Source organism: Abramis brama, assembly GCF_963993115.1.
Source record: "Abramis brama genome assembly, chromosome: 17".
Lineage (NCBI taxonomy): Eukaryota > Metazoa > Chordata > Actinopteri > Cypriniformes > Leuciscidae > Abramis > Abramis brama.
The window spans coordinates 30431797-30450275 of record NC_139979.1 but is presented as its reverse complement, the minus strand read 5'-3'; the positions used below and the strand labels follow the sequence as shown (position 1 = coordinate 30450275).

The 18479-nt window shown below is 38.3% G+C and overlaps 1 protein-coding gene across 1 annotated transcript; it reads right to left on the bottom strand.

The window, feature by feature from the left end:
• Positions 1–332: 332 nt before the first annotated feature.
• LOC311067607 (neuronal pentraxin-2) lies at positions 333–17196 on the bottom strand. The gene is made up of 6 exons (XM_084089585.1): positions 17090–17196; positions 10082–11048; positions 6102–6543; positions 4486–4736; positions 2389–2568; positions 333–1332 (listed from the first exon to the last, which is right to left on the bottom strand). Exons 2-6 carry the CDS (start codon positions 10772–10774, stop codon positions 1123–1125), a joined length of 1776 nt encoding a protein of 591 aa, XP_083945711.1. The 5' UTR covers positions 10775–11048; positions 17090–17196; the 3' UTR covers positions 333–1122.
• Between the last annotated feature and the right edge of the window lie 1283 nt (positions 17197–18479).

Sequence of the window (18479 nt, the reverse complement as noted above, 5' to 3'; positions counted from 1 at the left end):
GTGGATCCAATCTGGTCCTCAATTTTTGGTATAGATGCTGTAAGTGATGATGGCTTGTTGTGAATCTATACACTACAGTCTAATACAAGAGTATTTTCTGCAGGGCCTTATCGAACACTTCATGCCTAATTAGCCTAGTTTCTAATAATAGCAATGAAGACCAACATAAGACAGGTCTGCTATTTCACTGAGAGGCTTGTGCTGATCAATACTGCAGGACTGAGGAATTCAGTTTGGAAATGCAATGAAAATCAACTTCATTTAAAATCCTACAATTTTTTTTGAATTATATTAGTCAGAAGCCATGAAATTGCTATTAAAGAAAAATCCCAAAAAATCAGTCCTTTTTATTGCATTTCAGCTCTAAACAAATGAAAACAAGGAAGGCCTAAACAAACTGTAAATGCATAAAAAATTCAGATGCACAAACATTACAGTGGAAAAGTATATTCTTTTGAATCAATAATATCACATTTACAGTAGATTAATAAATTAATAAAACAAACTACTACATTTAATTTGAAGCTCAAAACACCAAACATCTGGACAAGTACAGTACGGTAAAGTACAGTAGCATCTGGACAAGTACAGTAAAAACAATTTACAAACACAACAGTGCACGTGGCCTGATCAAATGCTGTCTCTGCAGCGGTGTGTAACTCTTCTCTTTGGTATCGCTGTATCTTTAGATTCTTCTTACAGTACAAGAAAATGAATCTTTCAACTTCAACTCACTGCTCAGGTTGAGCCGCTTTTCTATTTTTTGCACAAACATCTACATTTTTAGTGTCCTCTATGGATTTCTATCCAAGTTATGACAATATGTCATATACTTGCATCAAACATTGAATGACACTGAAGTGCCATTTATACAATACAAATGAAAAATTCAGTAAGAAAACATTATAAATACAAAAAACGGGTCCCTGTCGAAATCCTGGAGGTCATGGGATCATCCAATTTTCTTATGTAAACAGAAGGCAATGTTTTTGAAGTGATAATGGATGAATTTCTCATTGCACCGAGGTGACAAATCATCAGAATGCTTCAAAACAAGCTTATTTCAAACATTTTGCACTCTGAGATTTGTAAATGGATTGTCCTTTTGCCCGGTGATGCTCTTTAATGACAGGGGTCAAAGGGGTATTTGGTGACCCCACCATGCAGCTCCACCACTGACTCTGACCAGGCGATGATGTCACCGGTCATATGACCACCACATGAAGCTAGGCTGTAGACGTCGTGTGGCGTGAGAACATGAGACCACATCTGCACGTCTGAGATTTCTCCAACAAACGCCTGCGTCGCATCAAAGCGACCACCCAGTGTGTCCTGGGAAAACATGGATGGAAGATTTGGTGAAATTATTTTAGCAACACTAACCAGATGCTTCATCTTACTTCGACTTCTTAGCTCTTTATTTGTAAAGTCAACTTCATGAATACAACTTCATTAGCTTATTCATTAGCATGAAGTCTCATATAAGACTTTCCTTGTGAAAAAGAAGTTCACTTTAGCATACCTTTAAAATGAGTAATAATACACTTTACAGAATATACTTAAGTAGGAACTGAATGTTATGTTTTCGGACACTTAACTGCATTTTAATAGCAACTTAATGAAAATGTATTATGTAAATGTATATTAAATGCAATTAGCTTAACTTTAGAGTGCATTTTTGACCCACTTAAGTAGGACTTGAGTACATCTTTGTATATATGAAGTATATATTTTAATGACTATATAATAATTAACTACATGTATTTAGGATTGGGGTTTGGTTGAGGGTTAGTTGCATGTAATTATGCATAATTTACTGTTGTTACTATGGTAAGTACATGTAACATGTAACAAAGACACTGTAAAATAAAGTGTTACCAAAGCAACTTACTCTGTACACCAAACCCTAACCCAAATTATTAGTTAATTAATATTATTCAGTACTTAAATGTAGGTACTACTATTATTAAATAATTACACTGTAACAACAACACTGTAAAATGAAGTGTAACCAAACTATAAATTTGGCATTATTACAAAGTGCACTTTTTAGTGTGCTAAGAAGCATTGTCCTAAAAGTGTACTCTCTTTAAGTGTACTTAAGTGGCCTTTATTTAATTCATATAATATTATCTGCAAGTTCAAGTTTTAAAAAATATACTAAGATTTTAAGCACACTTTAAGTGTGCTTTCAATACAATTAAGTGCACTTTTTTTCTCACAGGAGTTTAATTAAGTGTCAATTCTTTTGCCACAGTGCTATAGTTGTGGATGGTTGCCAGGGTGTTGCTATGCAGTTGCTAATGTGTTCCTGGTGTTTGTCTATGGCTCAAGTCAAAGGAGAAATATGAGTTTAGCTGATTGTATGTCGTGCTTGTATCATGTTACCTGCTCCTGCCCCAGTATGAAGACCCCGCCAGGTTTGATGGGATGCCAGGGGGAGAGGTTTTCTCCTGACCCTCTCTTCACTCCATCCTGATAGGCCTCCCACAGGCCGTCTCGCGTTGACCACGTCACACACACATGGTGCCATTTACCATCACTCAGCGAGAGGGGTAAAGTAACAGCCTGTGAACCCGAGGCAAGATAATGTCCTCTATTAAACTCAGAATTCTCTTAATAAACACTTTATTTTCTGTTGTGCTCCTCTATTTCACCCAGAGCCTTTGCAATTCAGAAGCCCTTTTAAAAAAGACAATGTTCTAAGTCTAAAATGAAAATCACCTAACATTAACTTCTTGTTTATTGAACTGTTATGAAATCAATGGATTATCACATTTGCAATCGTGCTGATATTCGGGAAAACAGCACTCTATATCCTATCATAAATATTAAAAACAAGAACTCATACAAGTACATTTTTGCCCCATATATCTTGAATTTTGGGGGCATTTTTATTCATTTTGGTGGCCTTTTTGCCCCAAGCCCCCGTTAATTTCCATGATGGCGAGGCTCTTTTTCGAGTGCAAGCCAAGGCCTGTTTCAAGTGAAACATAGCTACTACTGATTTTACCATATGTCCTTCATTTGTCTATTTTAAAAATCCTAAAGAAATGTGAAATGGGGTCCCTTTTGGAATTTATTTCATAATTAAGCCCCAGTGATAAAAATGTGATTACAAGAGAATCCTCTAAGATTCAAATAAGATCCTACTGGATAAACTGAAATTCCTACAGGATTTTCTGATTCTTATTTAATAACTAGATATTATAGAATAATATTTAATTGAGCCGTCTAACTGGACAGTTAATGGAAATCACAGGAGAGCTGAAGGAATTGTGAAACCCCCAAATATTTTCTTTAAATTTGTTTGGTCATCATACTAGTCATATTTGGAACTATATTCACATCCCAATGCAGCTAAACACGGCTGTCACTCCTCTTCTGAGCACACAGAGTTACAACCACATTTGACAACTGAATTAACACCAGTACTGACAAAACTACCTGTTAAATCAATAGTTCACCCAAAACTGAAAATCATTTACTCACCCTCAAGTTGTTCCAAACCTGTATGAATTTCTTTCTTCTGCTGAACACAAAAGAAGATATTTTGAAGAATGTCGGTAATCACATAGTTGATGGACCCAATTGACTTCCATAGTTTGGATTAAAAAAAATAATACTTTGGAAGTCAGTGTCCACCAACTGTTTGGTTACCCATATCTTCTTTTGTGTTCAGCAGAAGAAAGAAATTCATACAGGTTTGGAACAACTTGAGGGTGAGTAAATGATACAATTTTAACTAACTATCCCTTTAACTAACTGTTGCAAGATAACAATACTTTTTTTTTGGTCACTAATACTTCATTTTAAATAAGCACAGCTTCACCAAACAGGTTGAACTTTCAGTATCCATGTTTCTTGTTTAAAGCAGTGAGCTCACATTTTTTATGTGGTTGTAATTCTCAAAACTTATGAACGTGGCCTGTGGTTTCTATAAAATAAAATGTTTGTTTTATGTTGTACTACGTCCAAAAGTCGTTTTTCATGAAAGAAATTAGCTTTGATTTAGATTTTGTTCAAAGGTGTCAGTAAAGACATTTTGTTACAAAATATTTCTATTTCTAATAAATGTTGTTCTTTTGAACTTTCTGTTCATCAAAGAATTCTGAAAAATAAAATGTCGCTGTTTCCACACAAAAACAAAAACAAAAATGTTTTCAACTGATAATAATCTGAAATGTTTCTTGAGCAGCAAATCATCATATTAGAATTATTTCTGAAGGATCATGTGACACTGAAGACTCGAGTAATGATGCTGTAAAATTCAGCTTTGACATCACAGGAATAAATTACATTTTACAATATATTCAAATAGAAAACAGCTATTTTAATAGTAATTATATATCACAATATTACTGTTTTTACTGTATTTTTGATCAAATATATGCAGCATTGGTGAGCATAAGGGAATGATGGAATTATGTGCACATTCCTTCAGATCTCCTTCATCTCATTCCCGTCTCGCTCTCTTTCACTCACTCTGTCATCGATGAGCAGCTCCATCGGGTTGTTGCCCCACTCAATGAGCACCAGCTCGTTGGCCTGGCCTGGAACAGAGTAGGAGAAGGGCGTTCCGAGCCCAGGCATGATTCCAGCCTTCATCCACAAACACAGCGTGAAGGAGAAGACCTCGTGCAGCAGAGTGCGCTTCACACGACCATACATGTAGTTGGTTCGCATGGGGAAGCCGACCTGGAAAGCTTCAGTGGATTTGCTGTTCTTTCTAGAACCTGTGGAATTGATAATCAGTGTCAAGTTTTGCATTGAGGCAAAGTTTTGCATTTGCATTTTTTTATCCCCTCTTCTGGTCAGACGGGATGCATTTTCAATTTCCGACAGTAGATGCTAAACTGCTAAAACTAAACTGCTTGTAACTGGATTGATACTGTTATGATTTTAAGTCTAATGTTTATACATTGCAGGTCAACAGTTTTACTAGCTATTGTTGTCCTCGATATTGGCTGCAACCGAAAACTGAAAAATGCTGCCATAGGAGGATTCCAAGGTAGGAAGGTATCAAGACACGTCCGAATCCAATTTTAGCTTCACTTCCTTCCTATCTCCTGAGATACTTTCATCTGATCGATTTTTGAAGGCAGAATAGATGTATCCTTCACTGCCATTTAATATCACACAATCCTGTGCTTTCCATTCTGTGAAAGATGTGCTAAATAAAGATGGTGTCTGAAAGTTGCAGTTGGTGATCAGTTAGTGTGTAAATGTGTGTTGTTGCACTTTTGATGTCATTTCTAGTGAGAAACTACTGTTGTAGTAATTAAATATATTAACTTAGTTATCACCAAAGCTTTCTCTATTTTGTTGTAGATCATTAAACCGTTACACTACCTGAGAAGTCCGTTTCGTGAGGTACCTTCATTCGCCCATTTGTATCATTGGTTTGACAAAGTAGTAGTTAGTCAAGTCTTACTTTTCAGATTTAAATTATCTTAAGATAACTTTTTATGTAGCTAATTTAAAAAAAGTTACAACCAACCTTTGAAGAAAAAAATAGGTGACAAATTTTAAGGTCTTAAATGTCTAACCAGTTTATGCAATCGGCCAATGGATTAAGATGGAATTAAAATAAAACAAATTTGTCAGGATATATTTAAATGTGTTCAAAATGTTTGACATTTTATCTTATTACCTCATGGGGCCTGTAAACTGTATAAATACATTTATAGTCAATCATTTATTGGAACGAATGCAATTTAGTTCATTCATTTTGAGCAACTATTTTTTGGTATTTGTAACGTTCATTTTAAATGAATTACACTACTTCTACATTGTCTAAATATCTACATAAAAATTGAAATAATGACATTCAAATATTCCCCATCTGATTTTTTTTTGAAAAACAGGTCATTTCAGCTTAGAACATGGTAACTGACTTGTTGGCCATCAAAGGTGGTCTACCAATCCTAATCATCTTGATCAAGGTGTTTTTTCAGGTCCATCATCCAGCTGATGAACAATCTAGAACAGCTAAGGACCAAAACTGGCCAAGCTTAAGTTGCATTTAGCTGGATTCTCCAGCAGGGTAATCTAAATGCTCAAAGATCAGTAACTAGAGCCTTCTTTTACCGCGCTCTTACCAGTGTCAGTAAGCCTGTGCTGCAGTTGACTCAGAACTGTGTCCAGTTTGCTGTGCACTCCAACCTGTGCTTCTCTGTGACCTTGTAGGTTATAAGACAACCTCTCAAAGCCATGTTCAGAAACCTCATTGTCATGGTGACCGTTGTCTTGGTGTCCATTGTCATGGCTGTTGTCATCATGGTGATCACTGTGGTGGCTCTCATCGTGAGGACCATCGTGATCGTCGTGGCTGTCATGGTCTCTGTCGTCATGGCTGTTCTCATGATGGCTGTGGTCGTGATCGTCGACATGGTGACCGTCATCATCATCACCCTCATGGTCACTGTGACTGGCACTGGTAAGTGATGCAGAATGGTGTTGCATCTGTTGTTCTAGAGCGTTGATCTTCCTCTGCAGGAGATCTTTCAGTGAACTTGCGTAGCTGGTGGAAGTGTTTCTTGTCTGCAAACACAATCACAGCAGTCTAAGCAAAGGCCTGCACAGTGCTGTACTATATGCTGCTGATGTTGGTAACTGCTCAAAACACTTCACTTCATATAATATTTAAATTTATAGGATGACTTTCATTACCCTAATGTAACACACTCCCACAGCAATGTTTAAAAGCGAGACAAACAGTTCCCATCAGTTTCATTTCACTTTGACAGGCAGTTAAAATGGTCACACATTGGTTGTTTGCTGTCATTTTTTACTGGGAACAGTTTTGCTGTTTAATGATAGAGTGCAACTTGCACAACGTTCTTGTTCTTGAATGAATCATTTATTAGATGCACGCCGTCCGATAAGGTCTGTTATCGTAGGGACATCAACTTTATATTTTCACGCCTCTTAACATGACACGGAACAAAACTAACTGTGATTGGTTGCGTTACATGTCAGTCAAACATCCTCTTGGGCTTGGCTAATGAAAGCTGCGATGGAGTCCAGACCTTCTGCCGTCAGTCTGAAAGTTGGGCTACGCAACACTATTGAAGGTGTAGCATTTTCTTTTTTAATGAAATATTACGCTAATTTAAATTAGCAACAATAAAGTTAAATACTTATTTTAAGATTTAGGTTATTTGGAACTTATTTACATGTACATTTCTTAATTTTACCATAAAAATCATGTTATGATAATAATGGCCAGTAGATGTCTGCGTCAACAAGGGTTAAAGCAAGGATTAGTAGAGGCAGGATCTAGGTGCAGCATCTTTTAATAACAATAAATCAAAAACAGGCAAGAGAAACAGGAAATGCAGGAGATGAAGCAAACCATAATATTACCAAGGAGAACAGACAAAGAACAAAGAGGGCTATAAATACATAGGGTAACTGAGGAGGAAAAGAAGACAGAGGTGGGGACTAATCAATCAACTAATGAGTAACCATGACAACAAATGCAAAGTGGGAACATAGGGAACAAAAAAAATGTAAACACAAACCTAACATTACTTCCCCCTCCCGGAAGGCGTGTCCTTGTGCCGTAAACAGAAACTTAAGCTTTTTAGGTAGGAGTGGGGACAAACACAGTAAAGGAGCTAGGGAGCGACCAAGAGCAGTGCCAAGACAAAGGCCCATGGCTGAATTGATGGAGAGAGGAGCCAGGAGCTTGGCCAACTGAGGTGGAGCCGGGAGAGGAAGAGACCCAGGTGAAGCCAAGGAGAGAAAGACCCAGGGTGTCACCAATGGACTGGAGGGCCGAGGCAGAACACAGGCTTGCAGAACCATGGTGGAGAAAGGGGCTCGGCAGACCGGGACAGACCTGATGGGAGTGAGGACAACGGTGGAGCCGGAGGGAAGGAAAAGAGCCCAGTGGAGCTGAAGGGGTGGAGGAACGAGGCCTAGAAGTCTGTGGTACAACAAGGGTGATGACTAGCCAAGGCAGAGCTGGAGGACGAGGAAGCCCGGCAGAGCTTGGGGGATGCTGGACCACGCCGAGGGAGTGTGGAGTCAAGGTGAAGCCAATGGGTCGACAGGCCGAGGTGGAGTCCAGGGCTCGGAGGCCTGAGGTGGAGCTACGGGATCCTTACACTGAGGTGAAGCTGAAGACCAGGGAGCCAAAAGTGGATCCAAGTAGCTGGGTGGTGCCACCTAAGGAGCAGCAGAGGGGCTGAAGGGAGTTAGTGGAGGTGGGGCCAAGGAACTGGATGGAGTTGTCAGAGGAAGAGGCAGTTGGAGGCTGGGCGGGACCAGCGGCGACAAAGAGACTTGAGGCTGGGAGGGACCAGTGGTGACAAAGGAGACTTGAGGCTGGCTGATGAAGGAGATTTGGAGCTGGGTGGGACCAGCAGCAGAGACTGGGCTTGAAAGTAGGCTGGGATCAGGGAATCCAGGGGTTCACATGAGAAGGGGCAGACTTTAGGGCTGGGAGGATGATTAATGGAACTCTTCACAATATCCATCTCAACCAGCACTCCCTCAGAGATGAACATGGATACCAGCTCACACACCTGGTCAGACTTGACAGGCTCTGGGTCTGCAGTGGGCTCTGGTTCGCTGAAGGTCGAGAGTGCTGGTTCGGGCTCCAGAATGAACAGTGGCTAGGCTCCTGGATGAAGATTGGGGCCGGCTTACACACCTGGTCAGACTTGGCTTGCTTTTTGGGTCTGTGTTAGGCTCAGGCTTTAGGTCCTTGGTAGTGGCATTGGTAGTGGCTCTGGGTTTGTGTCAGGCGTGTGGAGGAGTGGGGAAGGACTAGGGAGGAATTCCGAGGCAGGTGGGCTCACTGGAACAAGGATAGGTGGTGACTGGATGATGGAAGTGGGCTGGGTAGGCTGTGGCTAAGGTGGTAGCTCTCGCTGGCAGCAGTTGGAAAAGATGGTCATCCAGCCCACTCTAGAAAGTTCTCTTCAAGGTCGCTCCAGGACACTAGGTGGCTGAGCTGAACTCCTCCAAATAGTCTTCTAGGGGATGGCCATCTTGAGCAAGGTAGATGAGAAGGATTTGGGGTAAGGGACTGCAGCTAGATCCATATTTTTGTCCGGAGAATGGACAAAGAACAACAAAAACTGAGTTCTATAAATACACAGGGTAACTGAGGTGGGAAACAAGGCACAGGTGTGGACTAATCAATCAAATAATGATTAACCATAAAACAAGTGGAAAGCAGGAAAATAGGGAACAAAAGCACACCGAAAACCAGAAAATGCAAACATAAACCTACCAGTCTGAAGCATAAAAATTCTTGATTTTATGTTTAAAAGTTATACATTTGGATATTTAGATATTATCCAACTATTATTTTTCAAAGTTTAGGACATCATCGGAGGACATCATCGCGGGAAAGCCTCGCTGAACGAGGACCACGTCACGGGGGAGATTCCTTCTCCCTCATCCACGCCGGAGCAGATGAGCAATGACACTATTTTCTCTTAAAGGAAAATAGTGTCATGGTTCAGCTGAGGTCAGTTCAGTGTTGATTCAGTTCCATTCAATAACTGTGTAAAGATCATCAAATATGAAATGGAGAAAAAAACCTCGGCAGAAACCAGGCTCAGTAGGGGATCAGTTCTCCAAACGAGATTATGAATTTTACCTGATACCACAGGAAATACCTTAAAAGATCCTCAAAGAACTTTTTATTCTCTAATTCTTCTAAAAAACTGAACTAACAGAATCAAGCATTCAACAGCCCTGCAGTATATATATTAATAATTAATTATATATTCATGATTAATATTCAAAAAATATTATTGATTTGACTCCTCTGACACTATTGGATGAGACAAAGCTAAATTGAGCTGAATTATTGTCTGCTGTAAAGCTGATTTATATATAACTGATACCCTTTCCAACATCTATTGATTAATTGAAACATTGAACTAATTTAAGCTGAATAATGACACTTCTGCCTGATCTTCTGTAGAGTTGCTTTACAGCTGAAATTTTCTTTGTTTCATAATTGATACATTTTATGCTATTTTGCTGTTTATTACTGTGAGGCTGCTTTGAAACAATCTGTATTGATTAAGCGCTGTATAAATAAATGTGACTCTACCTGCAGGTTCTCTAGCCGCTCCTTTAGGGACTGAAGCATCCTGCTCATCTGCTCCGGCGTAGACGAGGGTGAAGGAATCTCCCCTGTGACATGCTTCTCGCTTAGTGAGGCTTTCCCGCGATGATGTCCTCCGACCCCGTCCCCATAGTGACCCAGCTCCATTCCATGACTGCCGTGGTGACTATCGGGCGGCACCCACCCAAAGTGTGCTGTGTCGGGTGCTGTCGGGTAGGCGTGGTGGGCATGGTGAGCCAGGTGTGTAGGTTTGTGGTGCGGGTGGTCGTCATGGCTGCCCATGCCGCGGTTGAAGCCCTCACACAGGTTCAGTTTGGCGGTGAGCTCTCGGATAGTCTCCCTCTGGTCCAGGATGGTTTCTTTCTGCTGCACCAAACTCTCCCGCAGGTGCAGGATTGTCGCTTTTGCCTCCTCGGACATTCCCCACCAGCTGTTGCTGTTCCCATTAGGTCCGCTGTGGTGTCCGGGACTGGGGCCACCTGGGCCGCCCGTCGTGGGGAAACACCCGGGATCGGCGTCAGCGGGAATGGGGGTACAAATGAAACGAGGATGAGGGTTGTAGTCTGAACCTGGCATTCCAGTCCCAGCGCATACGGAAAGACAGATGGCATAGAAGAAGAAGAACAGGGAAATACGTTCACCCATCCTGAGTCCTACTGTGGAGCTTGTTGGATGCATATTTGTTGAATGAAATGTTTAAGAAAGTGGGATACCAACAAAAATCTGTTGTTTTGCACAGCAGTACAATTAAAACAAAGTCTTTATCCTTAACAGGATTGCACTTGTATCCGTCCTCGTCGTCTAAATCCTGTAAAACTGTCTCTTGCTGCTTACTGTGTCTTTTCAAGCCTCTTCCTCTCCAAGGTCATCAGCCGTTCAGAGACCATGTGTATTTACAAGTAATCCGCCCAATGATCCTTCTCTTGTCTCTTCAGAGCAGCTCATCTAAAGCCTGGGGAAAGAAAACAAAGAAAACTCTTGTTATTCCTGATGATTATGATTATTCCTATGGAACTGATCGGCCATCCTTTAAAAAAAGAAAAATGTACGACTTTGTCTGCAGTTCAATACATTAATAAATTTTTATTGAAACTTGTATGTCTTGTATGTCACTTGTATGTGTTTAAATATATTTGTAATTACAGATTTGCAATGATTAAGCTGCATTTAGGACATTTAAAATATATTAACTTGAAATGTAAATGTACTTTACATGTGCTTTAATATGTTTGTCAACACATCAAAACAAGTGTACTTTAAAGCATGACAGAAGATTGTTAAAACATTAGAAAAACTTTAATTTAGTATTATTACAGTGCATTTTTTAAAATTGTACTTAAGTGTGTTAAGAAACATTAAAGTATACTGTCTTTAAGCACATTTAAGTCGCCTTTTATTTCATTATTATTATCTGTACAGTTTTTATACTTTTAAGATTTGAAGGACACTTCAAGTGCAATACACTTTAATACAATTAAGTGCATTTTTTCACAAGGGTTATGACCTTTATGACCGATGACATAACTGCAATTGCAAATAACACAATTTACTGTTTTGTTAACTACAAGGAACAATGTTATAAATGGCACAGCAACATTTCCTACCATGGCACAGTATATACCATCTAACCATCCAGCCCGACTACTATTTTCATCATAAATATAAAGGCACCAACTACTGTATAACTGAAGGGGTTTGACAGCCTGATGCCACAAGAAATCCATTATAAGATCCTCAAAGAACTTTTTATTCACTAATTCTTCTAAAAAATCACCATACTGGAGCTTCAAAGAACCCCAGAAACTTATAGACTGATTAGAAGACCCTGTAATGTAACATCAAGAGCTTTTATAATCTCCAAAGAAAGTGTCAAGGTTGCTCCATTTGAGTGCTGCCAGTAACCACTGAAGAATGTTTTGTTTGAGATGATCAGTTTAAGTTGTTTGAAGCTACTGGATTAATACAGGACAAACATTTCCGCCCGCACAAGTGGATGTCTGTGCGTCAGAATCCCTCATAATGAAGATAAGTTAAGAAAAGAGTCGTCATCAAGGGTCTACAGAGGATTAGCATGTGATTGTGTCTGTAGATTGAGAGAGTCTCCGTATACTGTCTCTTCTACTTGCTGAACTTTGCCATTAATTGGATTAATTAAGTGCTTGGGCTGATAGCTGGCAGGAAGGAGGCTGGACTGAGTTTCATACTGTCCAGAACTTCAAGAAGAACACAGCTTGAAGGGAGCTTGAGCTTCACTAATGAAACTGAGAGAGCCTTTTTTTCTTTTTATCCAGCTGGATCATTTCCATAATGACCAACAGAATCTACCAAGAGCATCACAAATTAGCATCTGTTTCAAGACATGCTTTTCTTGGGTGGTAAATAATGGCGCATATACCAGTAAATTGACGAGTGCAAACCTTAGTAAATCACCTTGCATGTTTCAAAAATACTCTCCTCCCATAAATGTTGTGTCTGAAAGGACATGCACATGTATTTGTCTCCTACAAATACATGTGCAATAAGGTCAGCTGCAAAAATATCCCTGTCCACGCCTTTTCAGTGCTAATTTGTCTCTGAGTGCCTTTAGTAAATCCTGACAGTAGTTTTTTATGCCAAAAGAGGGTTTGCGCTGGCGCAAGCTGTTAGTAAATCTGGCCCTAAATGTGTTACCATATACAAAACACATGGGGAAATTCTAGAAACATCATATTATATTAATAATCAATGTTTTAAACTGTTGTATCTAATTTATATTACAATTAGTCTTGCAAGTCTTTGAATTGCAATTGAGTAAATTCGTCTTACTGTCATTCCAATTCCTAATCCAATTCAATTCAATTCAATCATCTAAGCGTCTGCTGAGTGTAGCCAATTCAAATCAATTCCTTCTTGAAAATTTAAAAGGGAACCAATTCTTCAGTTCTGAATTTTGAACCCTGAATGACATATATATTTTGTATCAAACAATACAACTGGACTGTCCATCTCCACAGTCTACAGTGCATTTTGTCCAATCAGCAGATACCATCATTTTCACTGCTAACCAGGATGCACATCTTTCCAGTTACCAGACAACTCGCTTAAAGCTTTTGTGGATTTTGCCTGTGGTTTGACTAGATCAGAAGTGTTTTTTCCTGAGGGTGGAGTCTGTCGGGTCAGTGCGTCTGTTGCTTCATGTGCCAATGGGTTTGTGTTGGATTTTGCTGTCAGACAGACAACCTTGATGAAACCAGCAAGAAACCAAAGTGCCTTTGACCTCAATACTAAACAATATAAATAATAACTGTTCATACGGCTTTACCCACCCATACACAGCAAGGATATCTTACTAATTAAAGGCACACTATGCAGTTTCCGTTTTTCTCAAACAGCGACCCCTAGAGTCGTTACTGTCGTAAATACCACTCACGCAGAGCCGTCTCTGCACTCTTCCGACCACGCTTTCTTCGTTTTCTTCGTCGACTCTGCCATGATTCACGTCTGAAATGCGTGCTAATCTCTTCCATAGAGGCTGCTTCATATGTTGTTGATGTATGTGACGTTGTGCCGTAAAGCAAGTCGTGATTCTCGCGAGATCTGTCGGGGCGCCACCTCTCAAACCCGCATTGCTGGTTTCGCCAACCCACCCGCTTTGCTATCGGGATGTTTTGCCCTACTACGAGTTCGTTTACCATCGAAATGATTTCGAAGCTGTTATATTAAGGTACAAATCTTGCATAGTGTGCCTTTAAATGACATTGAGTTTTAGACCCCTCTCACACAGGTCGTGTGCTTGCGTGAACATGTGTGTGCGGTAAGATCATGCGTGTCATGAGCTTAGAAAGCAAGACAGATGGCAGCAGTTGAGAACAGCGTGAAGCCGTTTCCCCCAGTCTCTCTCAATCCTCACTTCATCTCGGTTTATCTTCCAGTCTAAATCCACTTGATTAGCCTGATTGTCAGTTTCGAAGGAAGGCACAACTTTAAGTCAGAGAGACACCATTCAAATTGAATGCACCGTCTGCTGAATCCATGAAATAGTATTAAACAACCACCTCTAGTCTAGTAAAGAACCATCTGGATCTTCATCCAGAACAACTGGCTGAGCAAAACAGTGAACGTTCAGTCATTTAGTAACACAACATTTAAAAATGCCATATTAACTGTGAAATATGTAATCTTTCATTTAAATATCACTGAAGTATTCAGATATTCCTGAAGTAATATAAATATCACTGAAATATCAATAAATATCACTGAAATATCACTGAAGTAGCTCAGATATTTCAAAGCATATACAATGCTACGATACATTCAGAATTCTGGCAAAAAGACAATCATCCCTTTGAAAAAGAAGTACACTTTAGCTTAGGTTTAAAAATAGCACTTATTCCACAAATAATATACTGGTAACACTTTATATAATAACGTTCAGTTGTAAGTCATTTATAAGTGGTTAGTTAATGATAAACTAATCATTTACAAAACATTCATAAATGATTAGCAAGTGATATACTAACATTTTATGTATGTTTTTTTAAATTCCGTTACAAGTCATTTACAAGTGATTAGTAAATGATTAACTAATAATTTACGAAACATGACTATGTGTTCATAAATGATTAATAAGTGATATGTTAATTATTGTATGTATGTTTTGTATATTCATTTGTAAGTCATTTACAATTGATTAGTTAATGATTAACTAATCATTTACAAAACATGAATATGCGTTTCATAAATGTTTAATAAATTATGTTTTTTGTATGTATGTATGTAGCAATTAGAGGGTGCAGAAAGTGTTGTAAATGCCTTGTATACACATACAGATCATTTGTAACAGGTCAGTAACAGTGTTCAACACAATGATGTGTAAATGCATGAATAAATCATTTACAACACTTTCTGCATCCCCTAATCTAAAGTGTAAACTATTCATCACTTGTAAATGAGTTCATTCGTAGATTACCACTTCAAGAATCAATAAGGCGTAAGATCAACGAATCGTATCTACGAATGATGTGTAACACATTTACAAGTGATGAATAGTTTACACTTTAAAATTGGGGGATGCAGAAAGTGTTGTAAATGATTTATTCATGCGTTTACACATCTATAACATGGAGTCTTTAACCAGTGATGGGGACGAGACCGTCTATGCCGAGTCCGAGTCAAGACCGAGTCTTTGAAGGGTCGAGTCCGAGTCGAGACCGAGTCCGTTGGTTTTCAAATTCAGTCGAGTCCGAGTCAAGACCGAGTCTTTGAGAAAGCAAGTCCGAGTCGAGACCAAGACCATAAAAACATGTCAGTTTTCATATTCATGATTTAATATCACCCCAGTTAATAATCAACAGTTAGGCCTACAGACTAAGCTAGATTGGGAATTGTTTAGAGGAGCAGTCTTAACGTCTTAATATGGACTATGCTTTTACTATCATTAAAAAAATCCCTACCACATGCATCATCTTCTGCCTATTTTTCTAAACTGCTTCAACAGTGCTGCTCTGTCATCTGTCATGTTAAGCCCACCCTGACTTTTTTAATCATAGTTAGGACATGCAGAGCAAATTAAAATGTTCTAGTGGTATGTATTCTAGTGGACTAGTGATGGGGACGAGACCGCCTATGCCGAGTCCGAGTCAAGACCGAGTCTTTGAAGGAACAAGTCCGAGTCGAGTCTGAGAAAGCAGAAATCGGTCTCGAGACCGGACTTGAGTACTACATCACTATCTTTAACCACTGTGCACCTGATGTGAGCAAAACATACACAAAAAATTTAACAATTTATTAAACATTTATGAAACGCATAGTCATGTTTTGTAATTGATAAGTTAATGATTAACTAATCATATGTAAATGACTTATAACTGAATCTACAAAACATACATAAAATAATGAACATATCACTTATTAATCATTTATGAACACATAGTCATGTTTCGTAAATTCTTAGTTAATCATTTACTAATCACTTGTAAATGACTTGTAACGGAATTTAAAAAACATACATAAAATGTTAGTATATCACTTGCTAATCATTTATGAATGTTTTGTAAATGATTAGTTCATCATTAACTAAAAATGACTTACAACTGAACGTTATTATAAAGTGTTACCGTTATACTTTAAAACAATATAGTGCTAACTGAATGTAATGTTTTTGGATACTTAATTACATGTTAATTACAATAAGATGAAAATGTATGTTTACACTTTATTTGAATGTGTCTTTGTTACAGTGTAATTATAGGCCTACATTAAGTTCTGAGTAGTGCACTTAAGTGGCCTTTTATTTCATTCATTTTATTTTATCTGCAGTTTTTTAAGTACAATTTTAAAAAGATATATATACTTTTAAGATTTGAAGTACACTACAAGTGCACATTCAGTACAATTAAGCGCACTTCTTTTTCACAAGGGTTTTCCAGTCCTTAAACACAGTGTTAATCTCAATATCCACCAACAAAACTGTGGTAACTTGTTGTCAACCACTGTCAAAAAAATAGAAACTTACCAAAAATACAGAAAGATCCTGGAAACTGTTTGAAGGAGATCCCATATTAACATTACCAACAAAAGCCAGTATTACAGATATGACTATCATATGGACAAAAATTGATATCTGTGTCAGTAACCCAAATGTTTGTAATCATTAACTCCTCAATCATAACCTCAACAAAAGCAGCTGCACAAAAGCACAATTCATATAGAAAACAGCTGAAGAGTTTTAACAAACAAAACATCTGTTTATTAAATGAATGAATCGTGAACTCGCTGAAAATAAGCAGCTAAACAATCAAATCTGCAAAGAAGGAAAGGTCAGATTGAAGTTCTCAAAAGAAATGGATGTGATAAATAATGCCAGCCTTATAGCAACCCTACACAGACACTGCTCATGAAATATAGAGTATAATATAAACAGACACACAGAGAACTGGAACATGTCCATCAATGTCATTCACACTCCATCTCATTACCTGAGATATCCATAAACAATCAACAAACGAGACTTACTGTAACGGTACAGATGCTGTCAGCTCATTTGTCTGGATGTGTGGACTCCTGCAGGTCTCTGTCTGTTCGTCCTGCCACTAGTCAAACTCAGTCACCAAACAGCTTGTAAGGGACTTAATCCTGAAGAGTCTCTTTAACCCCCGCCTCCCCTCCGTTTCTCCCCTCCTCCTCTTTTCTTCCACCTCCACTTCCTTTCTTCTGGTCCTGTGCTCATTAACAACCTAAAGGCCTCAAGAACCTGCAGTTAGCAATTCATGACAGTTTCAGTGAAATGTTTGGGATGTGCTACCAAGACCTTTAGATTTGACAAGTGTTGTTGTCTTGTTGACGGTTTCTATCTGATATATACAGCAGAATCTCTCTCTTTTTCATAACAAATTACATTATCATCATGACAATTTCAGTGAAGAGTTTAATTGCAAAATTGACATGAGTTTAAAAAAATATTTTGCTTTAACCCTGTAAATCCTGACATATTAAATAATAGTCAGGAATGAGATTGTTAATTACATTTAATTTAATTACATTAACAGTGTATTGAACCTTTAGGCAAAAATGTTTGTTGAGTGTCATATTTGATACATCAGGCTTTTATGGCTCATATAGTATGACACAGTAAGAATATGGAGCTCCTACTCGAGGAGGAAAAACAGCTCAGCATTATTCAAAAGAAAAAATATGCAATTTGAGACAGATGCTAATATATAGGCCTATATGATCAAAAAGACAAAAGATCTTTAGAACAGTATAGCAGACTACTTACATAAAATCATACAAGTATCAGTTGTCACTCTATATCGCCCAATAATTGTAATAATTAATAATTATTGTCAGGGATATTTTTGTTTTTGATCTGTTTCCCTGTTTTGTTCATGCCTGAGTTTCACCTGTTCCTTTGTTCAGTTTCCATGGTTACCGTCATTATTAGTTCATTGGTTTCAGCTGTGTGTCATTTATTAGCTCGTTTCAGTTTGTCATTTAAGCCTCACCCTTGCCTTCACTCTTGGTCCAGCCTCTGTTATGTTTAGATGTGTTTGCACTGTCTGTCTGTCTGTTTGCTTTTTTGAGTAAGAATTAAACTTATTAGTGTTTTGTGAGAACCTGAGTCTTCTGCTTCCCTGCATGCATCGTTACAATAATATGTCTTAGTAAGTTTTAGGATAAAATCTCTAGTTTCAAAACATAATGCTGTACAATAATGAGTGAGAGATGAACAAATAAATGTTCCTCAAAAGCCTGATGGATCATATTTGACACTCACATTTGAACATGATTTTTCTTTTCTTTTTTAAATGATGTATGGATAATCAAATCAAATTTCAGTCCAGTAAGTTTTGCTCTTGAAATATTAATAACAATATACAAGTTATTCTTCAGTTAACGTGAACCA